This window comes from Myxine glutinosa, chromosome 1 (genome assembly GCF_964187855.1).
Source record: "Myxine glutinosa chromosome 1, kmMyxGlut1.1, whole genome shotgun sequence".
NCBI classification, from domain to species: Eukaryota; Metazoa; Chordata; class Myxini; order Myxiniformes; family Myxinidae; genus Myxine; species Myxine glutinosa.
This window is the reverse complement of record NC_136261.1, coordinates 218,413,542-218,439,638: the sequence shown is the minus strand read 5'-3', so window position 1 is coordinate 218,439,638 and position 26,097 is coordinate 218,413,542. Positions and strand designations below refer to the sequence as shown.

Below are 26,097 nucleotides of genomic sequence, written 5' to 3'. Positions count from 1 at the left end.
GAATGGCCCTGTACTTGAACTGGTTCAGGTTTCCATTCAGAACAACCAGGTCAGTTTTGCCCCCTGCATGAAAAGCAGCCCAAACGGTCACCCCACCACCTCCATCTTGGAATCTTGGCACTATACAATCTTTGTTGTAGGCTTCATGCACTTGTCTGCACACTCAGACGCAGCCATCTTGACGATAGACCAGAAATCTAGACTCGTCACTGAAGATCACGTGATTCCAGTGTCCTGGCTGCCATTGACGGTGCTCTCTGGCCCACTGCAATCGGCGCTGGCGGTGTTGTCTGGTCAGGCGTGGCTTTCTCAGGGGACGCCTGGCACGATAGCCTGCTTGAACCAGTCGTTGGTCGACTCGCCTTCTGGATACAGGCACATTTGTCAGTTGCTGCCACTCAGCCCTAAGCCGATTAGCTGACTTGGTACGGCCATTGCGGACTAACCGGTGCAGCTGGCGATCATCCCTCCTTGTGGTTCTGCGGGGACGTCCTGGCCTCGGTATTGGAGTAGGGACACCCCTCTGAGCATTTCGTTTCAGGATCTTTGACACCTGACCTTGAGTGTTGCCATACTGCCGAGCAATAGCACGCTGTTTCATGCCGTAATTTCGTAAAGCCACCACTCCATGACAAACAGCATTGTCGAGTTGACGGACCATCTCCAGAGGAAGCGGCAATAACTTTTGGAGACGTGCAGCAGTTGTTTTCCACTAATACAGAACGCAACAACCCTTGTATACCCGACTGTGAAGCCAATCATCAAATGTACCTGTCCGTACATTTTGTCAGGCCACCTGTGATATAATCCTGTTATTGCATTCCTAGCTGCGACAGACAATCAGTGACATGGTTCTTTTAACAAATAAATCACCAAAGTGTAAAAGAAACTCACCAGATTGATATACTGAGTTAAGAAAGTAAACCCAAGTCAAGAAAAAAAAAAATATTCCATATTAAATGCCCTGTGTGTGTGTATGTATATATATATATACATATATACATATATATATATATATATATATATATATATATATATATATATATATATATATATATATATACATATATATATTGTGCATATGCTGAAAGCAACTTTCACTTTTACAGTCAAGAATACAAAAGAAAATCAAATTTCATTTTTTATTTCCTTGGAAGTTGATAATGTAGAGAGAAAGAGGCAAAAGACATGTGACCTGGACAATTGTATATAGAATGATGACAAGGGGAATGGGATAAAACAAGACATTGCCTCAAAGCTGGAACACAGTAAACGATACAAGAACACTTATAAGGTTTGATTTTCAATGCGTGTGGAAATACATATTGCTTTGCAGCACTAAAGCCACAAACCAGGGCTGTTTAGTTGTAATATTGTAAAATTGTCTTTGAAAGTGTATAACCCTCCAAGAGGTAAACAGGCAATGTAGTACCGATACAGGTGCAAATTCATTACGAATTATTTATATACTGTTGATGTGAAACATATGGGGAAGCTACTAAATGAAGCAATGGTAAATTCATGTGCAATGTGCAAAGAACAAGGACAACACTGAAAATTTCATTTAAAAGAAGAAGATTCGTTTTCACTTCAATATGATTTCAACAATCATAAGGATTTCTGGGTTTTTTTAAGTTAACAAGTTGGTATGCCAGCCATTCTCATTCACAAAGCATATCGCTTGTCGATATAATAAACGGAACCAGACAGTCAAAGCTAACAGACCATTCCACCAAACCTGTCAAACAAGGTGGAAGCCAGTTCCATTTGCCACGTAGCCACCACACAGGCAATGTGATATTTGCCACTTGTATGATCACCGGCATATTGACAACACCATTTTATTTTCCGAACAATTCCAGAATTGTGGGAAGTTTAACAAGCTGCTGTTGTCACCGGGCCTCCGTTGCTGTTCCATTGCTGCGACAACCAAATACTGGCAGTTGCACAACCATGACAGTGATATTATCGGGACACCCTCGATAATATGCCTGCATTGCGATAGACTTGGCACCTAGGTGAGGTTCCTGAAGCCGCGCAGCGACAAATGACACCGCTTCCTGACTTCCAAAAGCATCCCAAAGGCCGTCTGTGGCAAGAAGCACGAAACGTGGCTGCAGGGTTGCGAGGTCGAAGGTTGCAACATCGGGATCAGAAGTCACGACCCGAAGATGCTTCAGTGGAAAGTCACCAAGAGAGCGAGACATCGCAAGTACCCCTTGAACTCTCCACGACCCATTATAGCTGATGAAGCCACCTGTATGAAATGGGTGGGGGAAAGGTTGTGACTGAGATTTATTTTACACAATGGCAACCACAAAATAATTTTGCCTTTCTCAAAAATTGTTTGGAAAATGCCTTCTATGATTAATTATCTGGTGACCTTTTTGTCAGCAATTGTTTTCTTTATCCAGCATTTGCATTTTCAATAATATCTATGTGTTTTGGGAAAAATAATGAACTGGTATGATACACATACACATGCATATCAAATCAAAAGAAATCGCAAATGATGAAGGGAAGTTTTTCATCCTCTGATTCTGAATAAAAGAAACGTACTGTATATCCAGCATGAGACAAAATCACTGTTACAAGATCAGGAACAATGTGCCACAATGGCAAATGTCGAGTGGATCCTGACCAACAGAACCTGTCTGCCACACACCACACTTACTATATGTAGTCCACATAAATAGGTTCGGAGAGGCAGGCAGGAAAATTACAACTTTAGTACAAACAAACGCTCTTCTAATCAAATACGCGTATGCTGGAAATGCAGATCCTGCATTTTAAGTTACTGAAGCTGCTTTGGGCTGGCAGGATAGCCAAGATGTACAAACACTCACCTTTGAGCTGTCTAGACTGTTAATTAACATATGTGGGTAAATTACACTCCCAGACCAGGAGTCAAATCCAGGTCCTCTGGTGAACCGTACCAATGCTCTGCCATCTGAGCTATCTCGGCGACCCTGATCAAGCATGAAATTTTCCCACATGTAGAATTGCCACTTTCTCTCTGTCAATGCTTCCAGGGAACTCGCTGCCAAACATAGGAGCACAAACAGCCTGAACACGAGAGGGTCAACCTCCCATGGGGGGACAAATCCATGTCCACTATTACAAACACCACTGGGGGCGTAGAAACACAATTAAATAAATGAACAGGATTATAATTAATTAATTAACATATGTGGGAAAATTACACACCCAGACCAGGAATCGAACCCAGGTCCTCTGGTGAATCTCTGGTGAACCATTATTTAATTGTCTAATAATAATAATAATAATTCATTTATTTTGTATAGCGCTTTTCAAGAAGCCCAAAGACGCTTTGACAGAGTGGAAAACATAATGCATAACAATACATGAAAACAACAATTGCAAAAAGACAAGAATCAAGAGGGAAATATTTAAAGCAAAAGGAGGGAGAAGGAGAAGAGATAGTCAGGGGTTAAATGCTGTGGGTTGAATGTTGAATGCAGTGTTGAACAGGTGGGTCTTTAGTGATGTTTTGAATGTGGTGAGTGAGGAGGAGTCTCTGATGGTGTGAGGTAGTGAGTTCCAGAGGGTGGGAGCAGCGATGGAGAAGGCCCTGTCCCCCCAGGATCTGAATTTGGTCTGGATGGAGGGGGTCAGGAGGTTGGTACCAGCAGAGCGGAGGTTGCAGGTGGGAGTGTGTCTGGAGAGGAGGTCAGCCAGGTAGGATGGGGCCAGGTTATGGAGGGCTTTGTATGTCAAGAGGAGGATTTTGTACTGGATTCTCTGGGGGATGGGGAGCCAGTGAAGCTTGTAAAGGACGGGGGTGATGTGGTCACGGGTCCGGGAATGGGTGAGTAGACGGGCAGCGGAGTTCTGAATGTATTGGAGTTTATTGGTGATTTTTTAGGGTGAACCATAGAGGAGGCTATTGCAGTAGTCCAGACGGGAGTTGATGAAGGCGTGGATGAGGGTTTCTGCAGCCGCGGAGGAGAGGGATGAGCGGAGACGGGCAATGTTTTTCAGGTGAAAGAAGGCTGACTTTGTGATCTGTTTAGTGTATTTGTCGAAGGAGAGGGTTTGGTCAAAGATGACGCCAAGATTCCGGATGTGAGGGGAGGTGGATACTGGGATACCGTCGATGTTGAGGGCAAAGTTATGGGTGGATTTTGTGAGCGTTTTTGGGCCAATGATGATTATTTCAGATTTATCACAGTTAAGCTTGAGGAAGTTGATTTGAAGCCAGGATTTTATTTCAGTGATGCAGTTTGTCAGGATAGAGTGGGTGTCGGTGGAGACGGACTTGGTGGAGATGAAAAGCTGGATGTCATCGGCGAAGCAGTGGAATTGGAGAACATGACGGCGGATTAAGTGACCGAGGGGGGACAGGTAAAGGATGAAGAGGAGGGGGCCAAGAACTGAACCTTGGGGGACACCTTGGGGGAGGGGAGCAGTGGGGGATTTGCAGTTATTGATGGAGATGAACTGGCGTCTGTCAGAGGTATGATTTAATCCAAGAGAGGGCAGTGCCGGTAACGTTAAAGGTGGATTCAAGTCGGGTGAGGAGGATGGTGTGATCGATGGTGTCAAAGGCGGCGCTGAGGTCGAGGAGGATGAGAATGTTGAGGTTGCCAGCGTCAGAGGAGAGGAGAAGGTCGTTGGTGATTTTGAGGAGAGCAGTTTTAGTACTGTGGTTGGAGCGGAATCCGGATTGGAATGTTTCATACAGGTTATTGGCAGAGAGGTGATGTTTGAGTTGAGTGACTACAGCGCGTTCCAAAACTTTTGACAGAAAGGGTAGGTTGGAGATGGGTCTGAAGTTGTTTAGGGTGTCAGGGTTTAGACCAGGTTTTTTTAGAATGGGGGTAACAGCAGCAATTTTGAGGGAAGGTGGGACGATGCCTGTAGACAGGGAGGAGTTTATTGTTGCAATGATAAGTGGAGAGAGAGCAGGGAGGGAGGCCTTGACAAAGCTGGAGGGGATGGGGTCAAGATTGCAGGTGGCAGTTTTCATTCCTATGAGGAGTTCAGAGAGGTCAGTAGGGGAGATTGGGGAGAACCGAGAGAGGGGATGGCCGGACAAGGGGGGGCAGGTGATTGGAGGGGGAGCGGGTGTGGCGGTGGTCAAGCTGTTGTAGATGTTGTCAATTTTGCGTTGGAAGAAAGAGAGGAAGGAGATGCAGTTGTCTACTGTGAATGACTGGGTGGTGGTGTTCAGGGGGCGGAGGAGTTTGTTTATTGTCGAGAAGAGTGCTTTTGGGTTTCCGGAGCCAGAGTGGATAATTTGAGAGTAGTAGGCGGAGCGGGCGTGGGAGAGGGCATCTTTGTAGTGTTGTAGGTGGTCCTTGTAGGCTTGGGAGTGAACTGTGAGACCTGTTTTATTGCGGAGTCTTTCAAGTTGGCGAGCACGAGTTTTCATCAGGCGGAGTTCAGGGGTAAACCAGGGAGCAGAATGGGTGAAAGAAACTGTTTTGGTTTTTACAGGCGCAAGCTGGTCAAGGCAGGAGGAGAGAGTGTGGTTGTAGTAGTCAGTGAGGTCGGAAGGGGTGTGGAGGTCAACGAAGGGAGAAGTGGACATTTTTTCAGAGAGGGTGGATGAGAATGAGGTAGGTGAAAGAGCGTTTAGCTTACGAAAGTTGATAGTGCGATAATGCCTTGGTGCTGGGGTGGGGATGTTGATGGTCATCGTGATAGCTAATTGGTCAGAGAGGGTGAGGTCGGAGCCAGAGAGATGGTGCAAATTTAATCCAGTGGAGCAGACAAGGTCCAAAATGTGACCACGGATATGGGTAGGAAAGCCGACATGTTGAGTGAGGTTAAAGCAGGTGAGTAAATCAGTGAAGTCAGTGGTTATTGTGGAGTCAGTGGAGTCCATGTGGATATTGAAATCACCAAGGAGGAGGATTGAGGGGGAGAGGGAACATAGCTGGGTCAGAAAGTAGGAGAAGTCAGACAGGAATGATGGGTGTGGCTTGGGAGGGCGGTAGACGACAGCCATGACTGACTGCGTGCGACCAGAGAGTTTAAAAGCCAGGTGTTCAAATGATGAGGATGAGGCGATGGGGATGAGGCTGGTCCTGATGTCTTGACGGTGGATAACGGCAATTCCACCACCTCGGCCCCCCGAGCGTGGTTTATTGACGTAGGAATATCCATTTGGCGTGGTGAGGTTGAGTGTGTAGTAGTCCAGAGGTTGTTGCCAGGTTTCGGTGAGACAGAGAAAGTCCAGTTTGTTATCCAGGATGTATTCGTTCAGGATGAGGCATTTGTTGTTGAGGGACCGGGTGTTGAACAGGGTGAGCTTGATGTTGTTTTGAACAGCAGGGATGAATTCAGGTGATTTAGCCAGGGTTCGTAGGCAGGAGGTGCGATTGTGTGCGTTGCTGTGACCAGGTGCGCTGGGACGAAGAGTGAGAGTGTGCTGAGCCGACCAGAGGACGGGGATGGAGTGACCTGATTGCAAATATACAAACTTACGACCGGAGCCACGGTGAATGTACCTGGGTCGTCGGAGGAGTCCATTTGATTTGATGGCAGAGATGCATGATGGGGTGGAGCGGGTATTGAGCAGAAGGAGCCTTGCGGCGGAGTACCGCAGAGCCATGCCAGGCAGGAGCGAAGAAACGAGACGAGGCCAAGGTTGAGGAGGTGAAACAATGGTTCCAACCCACGGGAGCGGGCCCGAGGAAACGAAGGAGCCAGGTAGGTGAAGCCAGGAGCAGAGCCGGGACCAAGCAGAGGGCAGGCAGGAGCAAAGAGACGATCACGAGGCCAAGGTTGATCACGGCAAAGCGGCAAATGCAGCGGCAATCGACCGCCGCCGCTACAAATCTATATCACGGCGGGAAACCGCCACCAAACCGCTGCGATGGTCACAACCCACGAGAGCGTGCCCGAGGAAACAGCGAGCAGGCGAAGGAGCCGGGCAGGCGAAGCAGGGAGCAGAGCCGGGGCTATGCAGAGGGCAGACTCAATGGCCAGAAAATCCGCACGACCACCAAAAAAGCAAGCAACTGACAGTGGCCCGGTCGAAGAAGCGGCGAGCATGTGACGCCTGCGTCCTCTTCATACCGGACCGGAAGCGGAAGCTGACTGTTTGAATCTCGACCCAGCTATAAACAATCTTCCTGGTGTTTCACAGGCAGGGTGAGGGATCGTTGTGTATACTGTCCCTCTGATGGACGTTAAACAGGTGTCCCTTCTGCAAGCATTATTTGGTGGATGTTAAAGATTGCATGGTGTCCTTTGTGAAGAGTAGGCAAGGTATCACCAGGACCATGGCTAGATTCCAAATTCCTGTTATAACCCAAAGAAAGCATTGATTGCATCAGCAGCACCCCCTCCCGTCCCCTAACATAACACCCCAGCAAATTATGCTACCTGCAGCTATGTATCGCATACAAAAGGGGAAGTAGAAGCATGTTACATCAACTTTAACCAATACACCACATAACAGTCATTTGTAAAGAATTTGTGGCAGAGGTCTTTATACAAGATCCATACAGGGAATTATTAATTTGGTGACGATTCCATTCAGGCACGAATCCACCATGGGGCCTTGTGGGTCTTCACCTTCCCCAAAGTCCCCTTCCTCCTCACTTTTCATTTCCTTGATATGTGCCCCATTACACAATAACCAATATTGTATGTAACAAGACATTGATTTTGTACAAAGCAGTGAAACAGCTAATGTAAAGCATAGGTTAACAAAGGAAACATCAGGGAACCGAGAAAGAATACTTGACCATGGTGTGGAGTTGATTATATATTGCGATATTTTCAACCTACACGAACCAGTGCAGAAGTAATGCACTGGTTCGTGGAGGTTGAATGTCAGCTTAACATTCTATTTCAATAATGACGTGCTCCACAATGCTGCACTAGTCTACACGGCGCAAAGGCCACAGTATTTATAATCACGTTGCATCTTCTTCGGAATTGAATCTCCACGATGTAACTAAAAGTGAGCAGGCAATTTGTGACCTATCTGAGAACACCACAAGTCTTGGGATGACCAGGCCAGTTGATTACTGATGGATTAAATGTGTCATGGTGGAGTAGACAGAGAGAAAGACATTGACAGTGTGGGATGAAAAAAATAGCTGAAGGAAATGAGCATTCATTGGTGAAACTGAACAAAGCTTTTACTGGACTTGTGCCATTTAAAATAAAATATGGCGATTACGAGCGGTAGTTACCGCTCGTAGTTAAATATGGCGGTTACGAAAATATGGCGATCTGTCATTTTTCCAATGTCACATCACCTACTAGCATGATTAGTATTGTTGTGGATATGAGAATTGTGTTTTTTTATTGTTGTAAAAATATCACCCTCCTTCCTCCAGTTGTGTATAAAGGTCATAGGGCGTCCCTTAGTTAGGTCATATACAATCGCGTTAGCCAATCATAGATTTCCTGCTTGTTGGTAGTTATTTCCTTATTCTGTGTATTAGGTTAAGGCTTTGTCTTCCATTAATTAATACTCCATTGCACCGAATTCAAATAGATAGATCCCCTTTCATTTTCATTCCCAAAGCCTCTATTGCCAACTGCATTCACCGCCATTGCCCATGTGCTCTAACTCGGAGAAGAAGGGCGTGGCCCGCCCATCGTCATCAAGAGGTGGAGCCAAGAAGCCCCTACGGCCAACCAAGAATGAGTGGGTATGGCTCAAGAGGGCGGGGTTATAAAACCCGTTGCATCAGCCCCCACCGAGAGTTGCGCCAGAGACGGCAGATGAGTCGAGACGAGCCCTCGGAGAGAGAAGGGAGACGCGTCCTGAGGTGAGCCAGAGAAGCAGCCCCAGCTCCACCAGCAGTTTTGGCTCCACCAGCAGCTTTGGCTCCACAAGCAGCGTTGACTCCACCAGGCAGCGTGGGCTCCACCAGGCAGCTTCGACCCGTTACCCCGCGGGAACCAGGATCGGCGGCATCGGTGACCGTCGAGGTCCAGCCCGACGTCCCGTGCGGGATCAAGCCCGAACCATCTGCCCCAGCTGAACCTTCCCATTCCTCCTTCCAGTCATTCCTGCCTCCATTCCCCAGTCGTGTAAGTGTGATCGTAGTCTGTCTTTTGTCTTGTCCTTGGGTTTCTAAGTAAGACTGTAATAGGTAAGCTAAGTTTCACTGTGCCCTTCTGGTCCGTCCCTCTTTCTGCCTTTATTTTATTATCCTTCCTTCTCCTTGGTTTCTTTTGGTTGTAAATAGTAATAATAAATCATATTCGTATTTCCTACCTCTTGTCTTCTTCTTCTTCACATCCGTCGTCTTTGTCTTTTCCAAATTGAATACCTGTGGCACGATTTGGCCAACGTTCAGAATCGGGTTAGTCTTTGTTCACGGTTCGGGCCGCGGCTGCAATCCGCTCGGCAAATTACCATCTTATCCGCGGTCACGAACGAAGCTGCTCACCGGCCTTTCCGGAGGTCGCGGTGCAGCTTCAGGGACCACGTCGGTCAGTGACAAGCGAGGGGACTAATCCCCCCCTCAAAGGGGAACCATAGGCCGACGTTGGGTTCCGTAACAGTATTTTAGTTAATCGGCTTATTCGTCCAACTTTGTGTCAACACGTATTTGACATCTATAGTACCGTAAAATGGGGTGAATAAGGACAGCAAGGTGAATAGGGACACAAACTGAAAAAAAGTTCGGAAACTTTTTTGCTGAAAATTGATAACCATACTGATTTGTTGATATTTGGGTTGAAAGTGTTCTCTTGTTTTTTTTAAAAGCAACTTATAGTCCCTATTAACCCCATATATGGGTTAAATAGGAATAAATAGGATTTTTATGGCTGTCCCTATTCACCCCGTTTTGCAGGTGAATAGGGACAGTCACTAATACAAAAAAATAATAATCAAGAAACAATCCTGAGTTTCCAACTTATTGCTAAATTGATAGCTCAGATGGATGCACATAATATACACCCATAATAATAATATAAACCACGGTGCCAATGAAAAAAAATATGGGATAAAAAGTTTCTCCAAACTGTCCCTATTTCTTGATTATTATTTTTTTGTATTAGTGACTGTCCCTATTCACCTTGCTGTCCCTATTCACCCCCATTTTACGGTATAAAGATGGCTCTTTAGGTTATTCTTACAGACACTGTATAGTCTGCAATGTACCCCAACAGTCAAGACAAGCTTGCATCCAAAGATTACTTGGAAATTCAACAAATTGTACTTCTTGTTGTAAAGTGAAAACTTGTGTTGTACATTGAAAAGTTATGGAGTTATTGGCCTCATGGTGGTTACCTTTTGCCTGCGGGCTGGTGGCAGCACTACCTGACCCCACATACCAATATACACTTCATAGTAGCCGTTGTGGGCCTCAAAACGGACGTGAAGGCCAATGCCTGGTAGCTTAAAACCGTGCCCAGATTCTGAAATACCGATACCCAAAAGTTGGGGTCTCTCGGTGCTACGGTTCAGCTGTGAAAGACTACCATACAGATGCACAAACTAACACACAAACACTTGAAAATATTTACAAGATATATGTAAACAAGTACAAAAAGTTTTAATTAAAACAAAAGCCGCGTCGATGTTACACAATGCCTAGATGCAGCTGTGCATATAACGTCGATGTTATAGGCACAGGACATTCCTATTGATTCGATTACTTGATGTTATTTTTGTGCAAAGTGAAAATATATCTCGGCAATTTCCTGTGTGTGGCGACGAATTTTTAATATATCTCGGCATTTTCCCGTCTGTTATTTCAGGCGGTGTATGACTGACCATGCCGCGATTTTTAAAAATATATATCTCGGCAATTTCCCGTGTGTGGCGACACGTGAACGAAGCTATGCTCCTCTCTCCACATTATTGTGACGACGTATAAATTAAATATTTCATCGTGACAATTGTCATCAAATGGACGAATTTTTAATATATCTCGGCATTTTCCTGTCTGTTATTTCAGGCGGTGTATAACTGACCATGCCGCGATGTAAAAAAAATATATCTCGGCAATTTCCCGTATGTGGCGACACGTGAACGAAGCTATGCTCCTCTCTCCACATTATTGTGATGACGTATAAATTAAATATTTCATCAAATGGACGAATTTTTATATATCTCGGCATTTTCCCGTCTGGTATTTCAGGCGGTGTATGACTGACCATGCCGCGATGTAAAAAATATATATATCGGCAATTTCCCGTATGTGGCGACACGTGAACAAAGCTATGCTCCTCTCTCCACATTATTGTGACGACGTATAAATTAAATATTTCATCGTGACGATTGTCATCAAATGGACGAATTTTTAATATATCTCGACATTTTCCCGTCTGTTATTTCGGGCGGTGTATGACTGACCATGCCGCGATTTAAAAAAAAAATATCTCAATGGACTTGAAGTTACAGGCCTTTGAGAATGCATTTCGTTCTATAAAGAGCAACTTTCATCGGATTTTCTTCACGTTTTTTTTTCAACCGAGTCTAAAACTATGTTAGCGACTGTGAAAAATGAAATGATATATCGAATTTGATTTGAAAGAAAACTGTGTGAGAGAGCAAGACACCACGGGCCTACAAAACAGGCCTCAAAGCTATGCGAGTTAATAAAATGGTGGATATTTGTTTATATGAAGCCTCTCCCACAATGGGTGGAGCTATGGTTCCCAGAATGGGTGGAGCTTTGAGGTTTTGTCTTCTCTGCAAGAACAACAACAACAACAAGAACAAGAAGAACAAGAAGAAGAACAACAACAACAGCAGAGGGCACTCTATGAGCAGCGTCTTGCGACGCGGCTAAAAATGATATATGTGCAAAACAATGGTTTGATGTACAAAACGACCTCCTGGATTAATAATAAAAGTTAATAGTAATGTGTTTGTAATTCGTGATCTTTCGTGTGAGTGCTTGCAAAGGTACAAAGGTAATCTGAAAAGCGGTGTGTGTTTATTAATTGTGTATACCTGCTGGTTGCATTCCCTGATCTGAGCGAGTTTGACATTTCTAAAAAAAGGTGTGTTGCTATGTGTGTGTGTGTGTGTGTGTGTGTGTGTGTGTGTTTTGTTGGTTGTTGACTCCATTTACGGGTTTCAGGAGGTGGAACGGAGTCCTCCCAGGACCCAAAATATCCACCTCCTCTTCGGTAAAGGATCACGGTTCATGGACCAAGCTGTTCACCTTTTTCAGAGTTTTGTTCCGAGGGCTCTTTTCAGGATCATCACAGAACCACGCATTTTTTTTTTTTGTTGTATACTGAATCGAGGCTCGTGAAAGAGCTGACATTTACTTCACAAACAAATCAACCAGACAAACAAAATATATAAAAAGAGGGAGCGGAAGACAAGAGAAGGGGAAGCACACAAACACTTGAGACCACACAACATTTAAGAGCAGGGAGATGTGTGGGAGGGAGAGGGCTTGGGGGGAGGAGGTGTGGGAAGAGGGTGGGGGGGGGAGTGGGAGAGGTATAAAACACAAGGACACCAAGGACTTCCAGGACAGAAGTTGGTATTTCAAAAAAGTGGAATTGGGTTGAAATTAGCGGGGATAGAAAAGATCAAGGTTTTGGATGGGGGAAGATAAGAGATGGTGGTGAACAGCTGTTTTAAAGACCTGGAGGGTGGAGTGGGATTGAAGAGAGTAAGGGAGTTTGTTCCAGAGGTGGGAGAAAAGAGGAATGAAGGAGTGAAGGTGAGCAGAGAGTCTTGATTTTGGCAGTTTAACCATAAGAGGGTTGCAGGCAGATCTTGTGCGACCTGCAGGAATATTTGCGGGACAGAGCCCAGAGAGAGCTGGGGGGGCAAGGCCAGAGAGGAGTCGGTAGAAGACGGAAAGACCACCAACCTGCCTGCGGTGAGTGAGTGAGAGGCCCTTGGAGTTAGCTTCATCGCGGGAGATTCCAGTTGTTCATTTGTGGTAATATTCCCACGGATGGTTTTAAAATTTTCAGTGAGGTTCTTATTCATCATTCCTGTTGCTCCAATTATCACTGGTACAATTTCGATACTCTGCAGCTTCCAAGATCTCTTGACCTCATTTTTGAGATCCTGGTATTTGGTCATTTTCTTGATTTCTGTTTTGTTCAGGCCAAAATCACTGGGTACTGATATCTCAATCATCAATGCTGTCTTTTCCTTTTTGTTCCTGAGTATAATGCCTGGATGCAATGCTTTATTTTCTATGTTCACGCTTGATGGAATCATCAGGTCGTACATGAGCGTAACATCTTAGCCTCATGGTGGATACCTTTTGTTGTTGGGCCCTGGGTATAGTAATTGCAACCTTTTGAAATTTGTTTTGTTTACATGCGAAATGTAGAATAATTAAATGTTCTCCTCGTCCTCTTCTCCATGCATTTTCCCTCGGTTCTCCTCTCTCCACACCTCACACCTTCCTTCTCCATGGCTCTCCTTCCCTTCCTCATATAAATTTTTCTTTCTATACCACTACAAATCAACTCCTCCTCAAATAATAAGTTAGTACAAAAAAAAAATCACTGCTACAGCAAAATTAGTGTATCAATTGAGCCCAGATCTTGCACCCTGGTGTTGGGCTAGCGGCTAGGGTGTCAGCTTAGGATCCTAGGATCCTGGGTTCGAATCCCGGTCCCGGTCCCGGTCCCGGAATCCGGGAATCCCGGTCGATCGCTGAATTAACGCCAGGGGGGTTGACTCAGCCTGTCATCCTTCCGAGGTCGGCTAATTGAGGACCACTTCACTGGTAATTCCCTGATTGTCGTTAAAGGCGGCAAAAAGGGTTGGTGGCAGGAAGGGCATCCGGCCGTAAAACATTGCTTCAAAAAGGGGACCGAAAAACAACAACAACCACGGTTCCCGAAAAAGGCCAACCCCCGCTTGCGGGGAAAAATGGCCTCTAAAGGTGGTTAATTGAGCCCAGATCTTTGATCCTCAAACAGTCCCCACTCCCTCCCTCCCCTCAATTCACAATTCCCTTCACAAATCTTCACATTTTCTCATCACAACGACGACACTGTGATTAAAATGGTCCAAATCCTCAATGTCAATCACACGAACGATGATGCCTTTCTGACCATACCAGCCTTTTTAATGCGTTTTCTCTCGCGTAGCTGGTGAGGTTTGTGATCGTGGGACAGCGGTACAGCACGGCCAGACCTATCACACAGCACAGCACGCGAGTCACCAACGTTCGCCACCGTGAGGAGAGACCCGTTATGCAGCGCCACCAAGCAAGTTGTGCCTGCAACATGGTACGATGTCACCAAAGGAGTAGAAACACCAACATCTGCATGGTTAAAATAATCACACCCGTCTGGACAAAATATATAAACAAATAATAAAAAAGAGCAGCTTGTGAACTAGTTGGAGTAAATATACCAAGAAGCATCTTTCAGCAAAAATTGGAACAATTCATACATTGTGAATAAACACATATTGAGATAAACCATTTGAAAGAGCACTGCGACCTAAGTTTTCAAAACATTTGAAGTTACTATGCAAGGAAAATTACTTGATGGTGAAGCATGAAAACCCCCAGGTCAAAAAGTAAATCTGGCAAACGTGAATGTCCGGTTTCCCTCTGATCCTTTTCTCCTGTACTTTTGCCTCCTTTCTTCTATCCACTTGTTTCTATAAAATTCATTTCATTGCCTCTTTTTCCTGTTTAACACATATAAACAGCATGTGTCATGGCCTATGCAGAGCATTGGTGTTGCCGAAGCAGTTACGAGGCTACAGGCTCAGTTGCATAAAGCATCCTTGAGGAAAAGATTTGAGGATTTCATTAAGCATTTCCTTAAGTTTCCGCTTAAGGACATCCTTAAGCTGAAGATGGTTTGATATACGAATTTTCCCCTTACGTATTTCCTTAAACCCTCACTTAAAGTTAAGGGAGCCCTCCCCACCCACAAATCCAAACACAAAATTGGTCACGAAGAAGACGATTATTGCAGTGTGTGACCAATTTCCATGAAGAGCACCTTTGGGAAACTCAAAGGTTGGTGTTCAAGGATGGGTGGAGGGTGCTCCCTTGACATTAAGGAAAGTTTTAAGGAAAAACATAACGATTATTCATATATGCAACCATCCTCAAATTAAGGATGTCCTTTCTGCAAGCATTAGTTGGTGGATGTTAAAGATCGCATGGTGTCCTTTGTGAAGGGTAGGCAAGGTATCACCGGCACCATGGCTAGATTCCAAATTCCTGTTCTAACCCAAAGAAAGCATTGATTGCATCAGCAGCACAGCAGCACCCCCTCCCCTCCCCTACCATCGCACCCAAGCAAATTATGCTACCTGCAGCTATGTACCGCATACAAAAGGGAAAGTAGAAGCATGTTACATCAAATTTAACCAATACACCACATAACAGTTATTTGTAATTAATTTGTGGCAGAGGTCTTTATACAAGATCCATACAGGGAATTATTAACTTGGTGACGATTCCATTCAGGCACCATTCAGAAATATTTTTTTCAATCCTCAAGAGGATGCTTTATGCAACCGGGCCACAATCCTGGATTGGTCACCACTCCAACTGAGGAGGTCAGGGCAGGAAAATCTGTCCATAGTGCCAGCAATAGCTCCCCTACTCTTCATGAAGGACACCATGCAATCTTTAACATTCACCACCTAATGCCATCAAACTCCCAGTTTAACGTCCATCCGAGGGACGGCATACACATCAATGAATCACCCTGCATGTGAAATACTGGAATGACAGTTTATAGCCAGGTCGGGATTCATACCCAGGCTAGACGGCTTAGAGGCGAATGTGCATACCTCTAGGCCATCCTGTGTCCAATCATAAACTGACGTTCGTAGACAGATAGGCAGACAGACAGACAAAATGAACCAATTGCATAACCCCACTTTTCACTTTGTGTGCGTGAGGTTGACCAGAGTATAACAATTTGCTACACTGCTCACACATTGTACATTTCACATATCCCTTTATAAAGCCTTGGGCATGAACAACTGTCTGAAAGATGGGTCCCTAGATTTCTGGTGAAGGACCAGACAAGACGATGATAATGAATGTCTAAACAGTTATGAGAGATGTCTACAGGTCATTATCATGGACCACTATTCAAAAGCCACAGCGTGCAATGGTCACATTCATTTTCACAATTTATGAAAACAGTACAAATAACTACTAATAACCACTCCTTTCACACCACGACGCGCATAGGAAGTGCCGGTGCAGTTTCATTGGCTAAGGAGTACAATCCTGGATGGGTCACCACTCCGACGCAGGATAATTTAATGGCGTATTACCCCAGTAAGAAGAAGAAGACCACTCCTTTTGCATTTTTAGATGCATTGAGCTGCCGAAGCAATTTCCAAGGCTATTGAGCACAATCCTGGATGGGTCGCCACATCGACGCAGGATACCCGAATGGCCCATTCATCCCAGTAAGCCTCATTTTTCCGACCTTGGAAGGATGACAGGCTGAGTCAACCCACCTGGTGTTAATTCAATGGCATTACAGGGGCTCAAACTCAAGACCTTAAAATATGAAGCCAGCCACTTTAACCGTTAAGCCACCACCAGGCTTGGCCCTGACCAAAGATCTTCATCAATTTTGTTTTTACGGCATAGCCCATCGGGCGGAGCCATCTAGAACAGTGTTTTCCGTCTGTATGTATGTATGTATGTCCCCTCAAACGCATACCAATCAGAGCTGAGAATCTGGTCACATGACAGGGTGATGTGATTATGTCTGATGTCATTAGAGCAGTGCAGCGGCTGACTCTCCACGCACCGCCATTTCGATTTATATTCCGTTCAGCCGAACATATAGTCAAACCTGTCATATATCACAATCACCATGCTCTACCTTGACGTTTTTCATTCAGTGTAAAACACAAACAAAACGATGGTTAAAATGACCATTAAATATCGAAAGCATTGGCGTTACGTCTCTTCCAACAACACTACGTATAGGCCTTAGGCGTTTATGACTCATCTTCCACTTGGACAAATTAAGCCCAGGTTTCTGAATACAGTGGTATCGTTTCAGCAGTATCGTTTTCGTAAAAATAATAATAATATAGTAAATATAACCATAACACTTTAATCCCAATGTCGTGAATAGAAAGTTGATGGATTGAAGTGGTGTAACCATGGAAGTAAAGAATGCACAGCGGTTTTAAAAAAATAATAGAATTTTTGTAATAATAATATAACATTATTATTACAGTAAATCTAATCACAACACTAATCCCTTTGTAGTGACTGCAACGTTACTGGAGGTTAAATATATATCTTATATATATATTAAAGTAGAGGCAGTTTTGTGTCCGGCCGTCATGCTACGTCATTACGTATATGATGTCATTATGGCGTAAACACCCACTCACTACGAGAGCTGCAAGAAAGATCATTCCTCTTTGGGGTACATAGATTACAGTCGATCTATGATCGTATCGTAAGAGCGTGACCATGGGTTGGCGTCAGGAAAGGCATCCGGCCATAAAAACATTGCCTTAAACAGGGAACTAAAGCGCGGCGTTACGCGCGCTGCTTGTGAGCAAGGAGGAAGCGGACAAGCGGTAACATATAAACGTCTTTATTGTAAGACTACACTGTAACACTCAACTCCTCCGGGCTGGTCGCCCGGTGTATATCATGAGGCCACGCCTACCCCTCGGGCGTGGCCACCGCCCACTTGGTGCGTGGAATGATGTCACCACGCCAGTGGGCTTTTGTGTCCGCCACAGAACCATGATTATCATGGGGCCCGCAAGGCTAACTCCCACTTTAGCGGGGAAAAATGGCCTTAAAAACGATCATTCATTCATTCATATGATCGGGTCTCAAGAACATTGGGTGTGTGTTCATTTACCAAGTTTCTTGTGGAGAGATCGCCAAGTGGTTTAAGCATTTGAGAAAGCGCTCAATTCAAAACCGTTAAGGAACGGCTGGATTGGCAAGCGCTAGCTAGCTGCTTGGTAAATGAGCACACCTCCAACCCTCGTGGGTATATAAATTACAGTCAATCTTCGCTCAGTTCCGTAAGTAAAACTTACCTCATGGATGTCGAGATTCCTCCAAATTTCTTTGTTTAATGTTGTAAGCAGCATGAGCGACTGTTTAAAAAGCTAATCATGTGTGTTTGTGGTTTATACTATTTTACAAGCCTGGCTACACCGCTGTTAGACTTTTGGTCTTGTTTAATATAAATCTCATCTCATGGAGGATTGAAACTACAGAAGGTAGCAGATTTACAGACTGACAGAGGATCAAAGGAAAACAGGGAGACAAGGACAATATGAGCGTATGAGTGGCAGAAAGGGAAATGGTGGGAGGGACAAGGTCTGTTAGAGTAGAAGAGACTATGCATGTGTATGTTATGGGAGTAAGCATGAGGTGACAATGCGCAGTACTGTTGGATGACTGGAGGGAGGCCTACAAGACAATAGACACGGGGAGTCGATTCTATAGAATAGAGAATAAAAGGGTGAAGGAAAGGAAGTGAGTATTGAGCTTAGAATATGGGAGGTAGTTTTAGAACATAATCTATGAATTATTGCTGACCCTTGTATTAAAACTTTTGAACTTAAAAAACAAAAAACCTACAAATATTTAAATTGGCAAAAGTCTTCACTTCTGATATTTAACATCCAACAGAGTTGGAGAATAATCTAGCTCTTCTACGATTAGTCAATTGATGCAATTCAGCAAACATCAGGAAGTTCACAAATCTGTTACCTATTATTGAGCCAATCTATCATGCAAGCAAGTTGTTAAGTGTACAAACTAAAAGTAAAAAGGTAATTACCTGCTTCGTCCTGCACAGCAGACAGCTTGCTTACAAGTTGCTCATCTAGTGCCAATATCTCTTCCCGGAGGATTTTTTCTATCACTTCTGGTTCTTTTTTTTGACTTTCTAAGCAACCTTCCTGTTCCACCGGGCTTCCATGAACATGCATAGTGTCACCAGGTTCATCCCCATCCAGCCTCCTTTGCAGCATCTCTGGCAAGCGGCTCTGTACGAATTCTGCTGCTGACTGACAGGGGAAGTTACGGGTTGGATTGTCACCCATTAAACTTGTGTCTCCAGCCAAATCGCTTCCAAATGATTTTTACATGAGAAAAGCCATATATACAGTAAAAGCCATCACACTTCAGCATGAAGGTAAAGGTGACACAAATGGTGTTGGACATCTAATTTTAGTTTGGTCTTTGTTCAATTTTATGAATTGGTTCATTGAAAATGCTGGATCATATATATCTTCACATGAATATCAATGTTGGGCAATTTCAACAATTCATCAGTTGCAGATTTCCATTTCCACATACAGGTAGTGGACAATAAAATGGAAACACTTGGGTAAATGAGGCACACCAAGTATATTGAAAATAACGGCATTCACACAGGTGTGGCCCATGTACTAATTAAGCAAATAACATCCCAGCATGCTTAGGGGCATGTATAGAAAATGCTGCACAGGCCTGGTTGCCTATAATTATGGCTAGCATGGCTGCAAGAGGAGGCCTCGGTGACTTTGAAAGAGGGGTGATTGTTGGGGTGAGTTGGACAGGAGCTTCAGTGACAAAAGCTGCTCAAATTGCTGATTGACAAGCAACAGTGTCTAAGGTGATGTCGGCATGAAACTCCGAGGGAAAGACATCATCAGCAAAGGGCAAAAGTGGGCGGAAGCACATACTCCAGGATCATCATCTCCATGCATTAATTTGAAGTGCAAGGCAAAGCAGGCGAACAACTGCAGATCAATTGACTGTAAATGTCAACCTGAGCAGCCAGTTCATGCATTAATCCGCTGAAACGCGTCATCCGCGATTAATTAAAAAACAGTCCACCGAGAAATCCAGAGAGCGGGATATCCTAATCGGGTTGCAGTGCACAAACCGATCATCCCACCTGGCAATGCATGTTTGCGAGACCAGTGGTGAAAAGAGTGTAGGCATTGGACTACCGAGTAGTGGAGAAATGTGATATGGTCAGATGAATCGTCCTTCACCATGTTCTCGACAATCGGGCAAGTGCGCGTGTGGCACCAACCTAAAGAACTCTACAACCCTGAGTTATTGGTTCCAACAGTGAAGCATATTGGTGGTTCTGTAATTGTTGTGGGCGCATTTTCCTGGCATGGATTCTGTGCAGTCAATGCCAATCGCTACTTAATGGTACCGAGTGATCATCTTCACCCCATGTTGCAGCATTTATTTCCTGTCGGGAGGGGGTGTCTTCCAGGATGACAATGCCCCATCCACAGAGCAAGTGTGGTTGCCCAATGGGTTGATGAGCATAACACCGATGTTATCCATATGTCATGGCCTTCTTCGTCACCAGATCTGAACCGAATCTGCAAGCATTTATGGGATATTCTGAAACGACGCCTGAGACCGCATTTTCCACCTCCGTCAAACAGGTGTGAGTGGATTGACTTTCTCATGGAAGAATGGTGCCACATCCCTCCTGCAGAATTCCAGCAGCCGGTGGACTCTACGCCATGGCACATACAGGCCACATGGTTGCCCAACGCCCTATTAAGGTGACTTTACATTAGCGTTTCCATTTTTGTCCACTACCTGTATGTATAGAAAGAGGGTGATATATTTAAGAAAAAGTAAATTTGATAAAAGGAGTGGGAGTAAGAAAAAGAAATTGGCAGGGGAGGAATTCTACCACTTTTGCTTTTGTATGATGTACATGACTTTGTAGACGACTTCGTGGACAACATACAACAACAACAACAACAACAACAACAGGCATTTTAAGGCCATTTTCCCTGCAAGAGCGGGGGTTAGCCTTGCGGTCCCCATGACAATGTTCTCCATTTTGCCCTATTTTCTGCATCTCCCCTTGTTAACCCCCTTGCCCGCATTTCTTCTTCGACCATCTTTAGCCAAGTCTTTCTCGGTCTTCCCCGTCCTCTACTTCCTTCTACATTCAATCCCATCACTCTTTTCAACCAGTCACTTTCATCCTTCCTCAACACATGACCAAACCATCTCAACCTGTTTCTCTTCACAGCATCCATCACAGGCTTTATACCCATCATCTTTCGCAATTCATCATTTATCTTCCTCTCTCTCAACGATACTCCACACATCCACCGAACCATTCGCATTTCCACCCTTTCCAGCCTTCGTTGCTGCTCTACGTTCATTACCCATGTCTCACTCCCATAAATCATAACACTTCTCACACATGCAACATACACCTTTCCCTTCAGCTTCAATGACACTCCCCTCCTCGTCAGCACGCCACTCAGTTCCCGAAACTTCTTCCATGCACACCTCACTCGAGCAACCGTTGCCGAGTCTGATCCACCTTCTCCATTCAGCATGTCTCCAAGGTAACACAATGTTTTCACACCTTCCAGCTTCACGCCATCTCCAAGATCCAACTCAACATTTCCTCCATCTGCTGCTCCCTCTGTGCACACCTTACACTTGAATGTAGCTGCCACACTGGTTAATGACCCTCTCAAACCACTACATTTTTGATGAACCCACTCAGCGCACATTGTACATTGAATGGAATTCACTCCGACACCATTCCTGCACACAGCACACGGCCACTTCCCAGTTCTTTCCACCTCACCACATGCTTTACCACTTGCCATCACCTTCGTTTTTCCGATATTCACCTTCAGACCTTTTGTCTCCATACATTCCTTCCACTTGTTCATCTTCTCCTTCAGTCCATCCATACTTTCTGCAATCAACACCAGATCATCTGCATCCAACAACTCCCACGGTAGACCATCCTTTACGTTCTGAGCCAGCACCTCCATCACAGCTACAAATAGTAGTGGACTTAGTACCGACCCTTGATGCACTCCCACCTTCACCTCAAACTCACCACTGTTCCCGTCCTTCGTCCTTACAGCTGTGCGCGCTCTTTTGTACATTGCCATCACGACTCTGATCAACCATTCCTCCACTCCTAACTTCCTCAATGCCCATGTCACTACTTCACGTGGAACCCTATCGAATGCTTTCTCCAGATCAACAAACCCAAGAAACAACTTCTTCCTCTTCTCCATATACTTCTCCTGCAACTGCCTCACAATAAAAAGCGCGTCTGTCGTTCCTCTTCCTGTCATAAATCCAAACTGCATTTCGTCAATCTTCACTTTCTTCCTTATCCTCCTCTCCAACACCCTTTCCAATACCTTCATTCCATGCTCCAATAACTTTATCGCTCGATACGAGCCACAGTCCAGAGGGTCACCTTTCCCCTTGTATAGAGGGACGAGGGTACTCAGTTCCCAATCCACTGGAATGCGGCCTTCTTTCACCACCAGATTGCAGATCTCTGTCATTCTCTTCACACCCCAATTTCCCGCTGCCTTCAACATATCTCCCACAACTCCCATCAGCCCTCCCGCTTTTCTACTCTTCATTGCTTTTATCGCTTCCTCAACTTCCTTCTCGGTTATCTTCTCTGCCGGTCCTAAAACTGGGTTACTCTCTATGTTGCCATCCCATTCATTCTCTGCATTCAACAGTATTTCCATATATCTCTTCCATCTTCCTTTAATTCCATCTGGGTCCACAACGATTTGTCCCACTTCATCCTTCAAGCAACTTACCCCCATCACATCACACCTCTCTTTCGCTATCTGCTTTGCAATCCTGAATACTGCTCTCTGACCCTCTTCCGAATCCAAGCGCTCTCCGAACATTTTCCTGCATGCCTCCTGTGCCTTTGCTACCTCTTTCTTTGCAGCCTTCTTGGCTGCCTTATAACTTTCATGCTCTGCCTTTTCTGCCCCCATACCCTTCGCCTTCTGCCACTCCTTGAACTTCTTCCTCTTCTCGTCAATCTTCTTTCCAACTTCATCATCCCACCACCATGTTTCCGAGTGCCTCGGTGGTCCTTTTGTCCATCCACATACCTCACCAACGGCTCCCGACAGGCTATCTTTCATTGACATCCAACCACTTTCAAACTCAACCACATCATCCTCCACCATACTCAGCCTCTCTTTTAATGCCTCCCTCACTGTCACCTCTTTCAACCTCCACACCTTCATTCTCGGTTGGTACTTCACCCGCCGAGCTCTCCTCGCACCTTTCACCCTTATGTCGCAGACAACCAAGTGGTGCTGTGAAACAGCCTCCTCCCTCGGGATCACCTTTGTGTCCCGGAGGTGCTCCAACATGGACATTTGTGGACAACATGAAGGCTTAAAAAGCTTTGCCTGTGCTGTGGTTAAAAGACAAATGAATAACGAAGGTAATGATGTTACGGGAGTGATGGACGAGTTGTTTAAGGCTTGGATGTACAGTATACTGATGAAATGAGATTGAAACTAGAACGGCACTCAGTGGAGAGCATACCTCTGCCTGGTTGGCCATATCACTCAATGGTGAAGAATCACTTAAATTCTCCAAGCTGGATCCGGATCCGGAACCTCACAAAAGATTGAATGGATTCTTCCTCGTCACACACACAACCTGTCCAATAAGTTTCGTTCAAATCCAACCATAACTTTTTGAGATATCCTGCTATGTATCGTTTTTGGTGAAGGTGAAGAATCACTTAAAAATTATAGTAGCCGGATCCGAATCCAGATCTTCACCAAAATCTAATCATTTCCTCCTTGTCACACACGTTACATCTCTGTCAAATTTCGTCCAAATCCATCCACAACTTTTTGAGATATTTTGTTCACAAACGACAGCCAGGGGTGAAAACATCACCTCCATCCACCTTTGGTGGCGGAGGTAAAAAGCAAATGATCACACCCAAAATCATAAAATGCAACAGACCTCTCCTCCATGCCCATCAAAAACAGCGTATATTGCATGGGTTGGGCGTGTTCCTGGAGTTCCGCGAGTGCTCCGGCCATGGATTATAGCATAACGATCTTCCATGTGGTCCCTCCGGCCTTGCAGCGCAAACACTGCCACGTTTCCACTGCGGAATTCCCAAGTGTGGGACCAGTTCTCTTTTTCGTCCTCACTCTTGCTTCCCTTGTCTTGTTCGGTCTCTTTCGACGCATCTCCACGCCAAATCCCTCCGGTTGAAAGCCATTGCCATGCTGAACGTGCAAGACCCCAAGTAGCCACCTTAAGTTGCCTGACCTTTTGAGGAAGGGAAGAGGGGAAAGAGGAGGATGATGTAGAAGTTAGAGGTTTGAATCATCACAATGTTGCGTTACACAAATATGAACCCGTTCCCTCTTTCTCCCCCTCTTTGCCCGAAGACAGGTTCAGTGCTACCAAAGCAGCCCCCCCCCCCCCCCCCCCCCCCGCTAAGATAACATTGGGTGGCTTGCCTTTGCCTTCCCAACAGTAGTAAGGGCAGGAGTTTGTGACGTGATCAGGGCGCCGGCAATCATTTACTTACTCCTCGCGAAAGACACCGCAGGATCTTTAACGTCCACCTAATGCTAGATGGGCCACCCAGGTCAACTTCCATCCAAGTGATGGTACACTTTATGATGCAATGGTCTGTCGACCAAGTACCAATCCGACAGTTTATAGTCGGGTACTCGGGTCCATCATTATCGAACCCACACTACATAGCTGAACGTAAGGTGACTCCTGCACAGTCCTTACCTGTGCAGGGGTCACCTTACTTTCAGATTTGTAGTGTGGGTTAGGGTTAGGACCCTTTGCACACACTACCATATGGAAAAATAAATAAATAAATACAAAAGGAGTTTTTCACCTACACTGTCCTGAGGTAGTTTGGGATTTAAGCGAAGGACATCATTCCTTCTGTAGTTTAGTATAAACAGACATTATTGCGATTTATTCACATTATCGCAAAATGTTTAGAAACACGTCACTGTTAGTGTTACTATTAGGGTTTTAAAGACAACTAGAACGGGCACTCGGTAGAGCGCATACCTTCGCCGCAGCTACTGTTCTGTACTTGGCATGGGAGTGTAGGGAACAGAACAGTGAACAGTTTGGTGCTGATTTCATGCAAATCGGATAAGAATTGACCGAGTTATGACAAAAAACGCACATTTTGCAAGGTCGTGACCCCCCTGACCTTTGACCCCCAACCGCTAACAAGGGTAATGTCTTCACTGGGTCATGTCGTATATCACAAGATCGGGCATTGAATTCTGAACATTTTGGCATTAGTTGCATGCCAATTGGATAAAAATTGACCGCGCTATGGTAAAAATACGATTTTGACCTTTTCGTGACCTTGACCTTGACCTTTGACCCGATTGCTCCCAAAATCTAATCAAATGTGTCCCGTATAATAACCAATCATCCCACCAAATTTCATGCAATTCGGTTGAATACTTTTTGAGTTATGCGAATAACATACACACACACACACACACAGACATACAAATAAATACACAGCGATCAAAACATAACCTTCCGCTTTTGCGAAGGTAATCACATTTTAGTGTGACGTACATATCCGAGATCTTCAACACTCACTCACGTTAAACAAACGTACGTACACGAAGGTCCTGACACGAGTACAGGAGGAAATACCTGTCCACAGTAGGTGAGAGCCCACAAGCCCACTGCAAGGAGCAAGAGTGGCGGCACCTCTGGACGACACAACAGGCAACGGAAGAAGCGGTACACCAGGGCTAGGAGGGCGGATAACGGGACCCACATCGAGATTTGTACGTCAGTGTGTTATCTCAAGGCAGGTGCTCCTCCTCCAAAGCAAGCTCCTCGAAAGTCGGCGAAGCCCTCCGGGAATCAGCGGCTTCCGGTTTGGAAACTGCAAGGATGAGGTGGTCTGGTGGCTGGAGAAAGGGAAGGGGTGGAAGAATGGCGTTAAAAGGGGCGGGGGGAAAGGGTTAAAAGGGCGGAGGAATGGCGTTAAAGGGGGCGGAGGAATTGCGTGAAAGGAGCAGTGGGTAGACGTTAAAGGGGGCGGGACAAAGAATTAAAGGGGGCGGGACAAAGAGTTAAAGGGGGCGGGACAAGCGTTAAAGGGGCGGGACAAAGCGTTGAAGGGGGCGGGACAAAGCGTTAAAGGGGCGGGACAAAGCGTTAAAGGGGCGGGACAAAGCGTTGAAGGGGGCGGGACAAAGCGTTGAAGGGGGCGGGACAAAGCGTTGAAGGGGGCGGGGCAAAGCGTTGAAGGGGGCGGGGCAACGCGTTGAAGGGGGCGGGACAACGCGTTGAAGGGGGCGAGACAAAGCGTTGAAGGGGGCGGGACAAAGCGTTGAAGGGGGCGGGACAAAGCATTGAAGGGGTCGGGACA

At 45.4% G+C, this 26,097-nt stretch overlaps 2 protein-coding genes across 2 annotated transcripts in view; one reads left to right on the top strand and one right to left on the bottom strand.

The window, feature by feature from the left end:
* Window positions 1-26,097, top strand: part of LOC137434214 (mth938 domain-containing protein) — a 233,412-nt gene that overhangs the window by 172,173 nt on the left and 35,142 nt on the right. The gene's annotated exons all lie outside the window — the stretch shown is intronic.
* Window positions 1,129-25,675, bottom strand: PPM1L (protein phosphatase, Mg2+/Mn2+ dependent 1L). The gene is made up of 5 exons (XM_078783766.1): window positions 25,371-25,675; window positions 23,673-23,987; window positions 18,703-18,931; window positions 13,998-14,159; window positions 1,129-2,257 (listed from the first exon to the last, which is right to left on the bottom strand). Exons 1-5 carry the CDS (start codon window positions 25,497-25,499, stop codon window positions 1,893-1,895), a joined length of 1,200 nt encoding a protein of 399 aa, XP_078639892.1. The 5' UTR covers window positions 25,500-25,675; the 3' UTR covers window positions 1,129-1,892.

Coding starts and splice junctions, on each gene's coding strand:
- PPM1L (XM_078783766.1), bottom strand. CDS start 25,499: ATGTGGGTCCCGTTATCCGCCCTCCTAGCCCTGGTGTACCGCTTCTTC. Junction 14,160..18,702: donor TGCTGTGCAGGACGAAGCAG/GTAATTACCTTT, acceptor ACCATGTTGCAG/GCACAACTTGCTTGGTGGCG. Junction 2,258..13,997: donor AAAACGCATTAAAAAGGCTG/GTATGGTCAGAA, acceptor CATTTCATACAG/GTGGCTTCATCAGCTATAAT.